At 29.9% G+C, this 4,174-nt stretch overlaps 1 protein-coding gene across 1 annotated transcript; it reads right to left on the reverse strand.

Moving 5' to 3' along the window:
- Window positions 1–621: 621 nt before the first annotated feature.
- On the reverse strand, window positions 622–3,557 carry LOC112796029 (cytochrome P450 71D8). Its single transcript, XM_025838275.3, has 2 exons — window positions 2,592–3,557; window positions 622–1,348 (listed from the first exon to the last, which is right to left on the reverse strand). The coding sequence occupies exons 1-2, from the start codon at window positions 3,489–3,491 to the stop codon at window positions 746–748; spliced, it is 1,503 nt and encodes a 500-aa protein (XP_025694060.1). The 5' UTR covers window positions 3,492–3,557; the 3' UTR covers window positions 622–745.
- Window positions 3,558–4,174: the final 617 nt, after the last annotated feature.

A 4,174-nucleotide genomic window follows, 5' to 3' on the forward strand; every position in this document is an offset into this window, starting at 1 on the left:
TTCTCATACTTATAAGCCATTGAAAATTAGCAATCAAAACTAGTACGCATTATCCATCAATTATTGTTGTATGGTTAAGGTGAGAAGAAATTTAATATAAATTAGTAATTTCATTAGATAACAATAAGCATCAAATAAGTGAGAAGTCATCTGAGAGAAAAATATAAGAATTTTTTTGAGAGGTTTTCTCCTATGTATAGAAAGAGTGTTATTGTAATATTTTTATGATAGAAAGAACAAAGTTGGAATAAGTTACCATTTGTACTATGAAAGATACAGACACTGACAAATGTACCCATATACGAATAAAACGACAATTGTAACCACGAAAAATGGCCTCCGTGTGCCAACAGTACCCTAACGGACCAATTGTGTAACCAACATTCGGGTACTCTTGGCACACGGAGGCCATCTTCCGTGGTTACAATTGTCGTTTTATTTTTATATGAGTACATTTGTCAGCGTCTGTATCTTTCATGAATAAAAATGGTAATTTATTTAAAGAAGTTGTAATTCTCAAAGGAAGTTATTAAGTTATTTTCATATTTTATGCAAATTTTTAATTTTTCATCTCTATATTTTATTGTATCATTTGTTTAGTAACTAATAATTATAACGAGATCAATGCAAATTGAACAGAATGATATTAGAACAATGTTCTTGCTAAAGCATCCAAGTAGAAAACATCACCCACACCCAACCTATTATTTATTTCCCATAAACACCTCAATGTTTCATATTCATATCATGATATATATGGAGTGGGAACCAAGAAAAGATTGTTCTTGATTCCAGACACAGATCCAAATGTTTCACTGACATCCAAATCCTGTGCTTTGATTCCTTTTGGAACTTGCCAATTGAAGTGGTAAAGCAACTTAGCCAAAGCATACTCAACATTTGATAAACCAAAGGAAATTCCTGGACACATTCTTCTTCCGGCGCCAAACGGAATGTACTCGAAATTCGATCCTCTGAAATCAACACAACTGCCATGGAACCTTTCCGGTTTGAAGCTCAACGCATCATCCCAGTGTTTAGGATCTCTCCCTATCGCCCATGCATTTACTATCACTTTCGCCTTCTTCGGAATATCGTAGCCCTTAACCTTGGTTGCTTCAGTGCATTCTCTTGGAAGCAACAGAGGAACTGGAGCGTGTAATCTTAATGCTTCTTTGATTACTGACTTTAGGTAAACAAGTTCTTCCACGTCATGCTCACGTAATAGTGTTTCCCTTCCTCTGATTTCAGCTTGTAACTTCTTCATTGCTGATGGGTTTCTCATCAATTCCATCATTGTCCATTCTAGTACTGTTGATGAAGTATCGGTCCCTGCCGCAAACATGTCCTAAATAGGTGTCCAAAACATGTTTTTCATTAATTCCATGTTTTTTTTCACCTTTTTTTTCTCATTTGTAAAGTAAATTGACATGTATTTTTATAAAAAAATATTATTTTTAAATTAAAATCAACTACTAAAATCAATTATTAATATATATATATATATAATTTAATTTATTTTTAATATATATTTATATTTAAACATATAATTTATACTAGTGACTAATTTTAATATACAGATAATATATTGTTATTTTAGTTAAAAATTAACTACTAATCAGCTAATCCCTGTATAGAAATAGATATTTGGTATTAATGAAAAAAGTGTTGACTATACTACTATAAAAAATATTTGATTATTTTAACATAACATATTTAATTATTTTTCATAAAACATATGATTATTTTAGCGATTAATTTTTATTATAAAACATATATAAATATACATATATAAGTGGTTGTTAACTTTTCCTTTTATTGTATTTTTTATTTTCCTGAAATGAGTTGATATCTGTAAAATAAAATTTGATAGTCTAACCGAGAATAAAAGAATGTGTTAACTCGGTCTATGAAATGCTTTTTAATTATAGGCTTTCTTAAACACCTCCATTTAAAAGAAGAGTTACCACTTTTATATATATATATGGTAAAAGCTCAAAACCTTCTAATTTGTTTGTTACGTCTAAATTCAAATTTTCATTGTCATCCACCACACAAAACATTTATCTATTTTAAAATAATATTCATTTCTTTGACAAAAAATCACGATGCATAAAAACATTAATACGAACACAAAATACATAAAAGACGACACAAAATATATTTAAATTCTTATAAAATATGAGGACACATATATATAAAATATAAAATATCTTTTAGATAAATTATAATAATATTTTAATATTTTATTGATATTAAATTATAAATTAATTTTTAATTATTTTTAATATTTTATTTTAATTATATAAAATATTTAAAATATTTTTTATTTTAATAAATAATAACATACTAATACTTAACGATATTTAAGTATATTAAAAAAAATTGATCTTTTATTAAGATAAAGTTTGATACAACAGACGTACGTATCCGATGAATATTAATAAATGTCGTATCTAAACTATATCAGACATACTGGTGTAACAACTCGGCAAAGGGTTGTTTCATATGCCAAAATTAAAAGACAATAAAAATAACGGTGGCATCCATAACTAGCATGCAAGATTATAAAGCAAAACAATACTAATTACCCAAATTATTGCTTTAATACTGTCATCTGTAAGTGGAACTTGAAGATCTCCACTTTGTTGGATCCTGAGCAGAACATCGATCAAGTTTTCATGCCTTTTTTCTCCCACCACCATGCCATCTTTGGATCTCATCTTCAAATTCACTTTATGCTCTCTAATAATATTCTCCAAGATCAAGTCCTGCTTCTTTTGCAGCTCCATTTTCGCCTTGTCCATTGTCACAACTTTAAGGCAAGGAAACAAGTCAACCAAGTCAAACCCTCCAGTCATCTTCGCCACTTCTTTAACCACACCTACAAACTCTTCATGGTCCTTAGTTTTGTTACCAAACGTTGCCCTTGAAACTGTTGTGCTAACCATAGAAAACACTTTCTCACTAACATTAACTTCAGAACCTACACATGAATGAATAGATTCTATGAGGTTACATACTTCTTGCTCCCTTATGAAGGCAAAAGATTGAACCCTCTTGGAACTTAGAAGCTCTAAAGTGCACATTTTCCTAATTTGTCTCCAATAATCACCATATGGGGCAAAAGCAACATCTTTTGAACCATAGGTGAAGATTGCAACAGAGTGAAACTCTGGCCTTTGGAGAAAAGCATGATCATGTGTTTTCATAATCTCTTTTGCAACATCTGAAGATGAAACAACTACAGCAGAAACTTGACCTAGTTTAAGGTGCATGATGGGGCCATATTTGAGTGATAGATTTTGGAGAGCATGGTGTGGAAGTGAACCTGCTGATGCTAGTTGATGGAGGTTTCCTATGAGAGGGAGCTTCCATGGTCCTGGTGGAAGTTTCTGGGTATGGCTATTTTGTTTTAGGTTCTTTGTTAGCCATAGGGTTGTTGCAAAGACGATAGAGATGATGATTACGTAGGAAAATTGGATTTCCATTATTGCTTGGTTAGATGGGATTTGTAGGAATAGTTCAGAGAGTGAAGAAAGGTACTGAAAAAATCTTCTCCCTTCTCATCTGCGTACACATACATATATATATTACATTATTGGATATAATTGTATACTATTAAAAATATTAATAATACTGATTAATAGTTATAAATCACAAAAATTATTTACTTCTAACACTCTTCAAAAAAATTTTCAAATGTTAGAGAAATATTAGTCTTTTGATAATCTTGTCTATTAATCTTTATTATAAGATTTATTATAAGAGTTTATTATAAGAGAAATGTCAGATAATTATTAGAATTTATTATTTTTGCTCATTATTTAATTATTAACTTAAAATTTTTTATTTAGTAATCTAATAACATTTTTTATCCCATACTTTTAAATATTAAATACTAATTAATAACTAAAATAATAAATTATGGAATATATACCCATTTTAGTCCTCAAAGAATTTTAGACTGGACACTTTAGTCCCTAACTAAAATTAATTACTTGATTAGTCCCTAACAATTAATTCCATCAGTCACTTAGGTCTTTTACTCCGTTAACTCCAATGGAGGACAAAATAGTCCATAACAACTCTAATAGGAGACAAAATAGTCTCTGATCCCCTCTGTTCGTAAACGACAATGTTCTCTCCCAATTTCCATCATATCTCGCATAGC

This window comes from Arachis hypogaea, chromosome 4 (assembly GCF_003086295.3).
Source record: "Arachis hypogaea cultivar Tifrunner chromosome 4, arahy.Tifrunner.gnm2.J5K5, whole genome shotgun sequence".
Lineage (NCBI taxonomy): Eukaryota > Viridiplantae > Streptophyta > Magnoliopsida > Fabales > Fabaceae > Arachis > Arachis hypogaea.

Excerpts from the sequence above, each read along its gene's own strand:
- LOC112796029 (XM_025838275.3), bottom strand. The coding sequence starts at position 3,491 with ATGGAAATCCAATTTTCCTACGTAATCATCATCTCTATCGTCTTTGCA. Across the intron at positions 1,349-2,591 it reads GTATTAAAGCAATAATTTGG|GACATGTTTGCGGCAGGGAC; the intron begins GTAATTAGTATT and ends ACACCTATTTAG.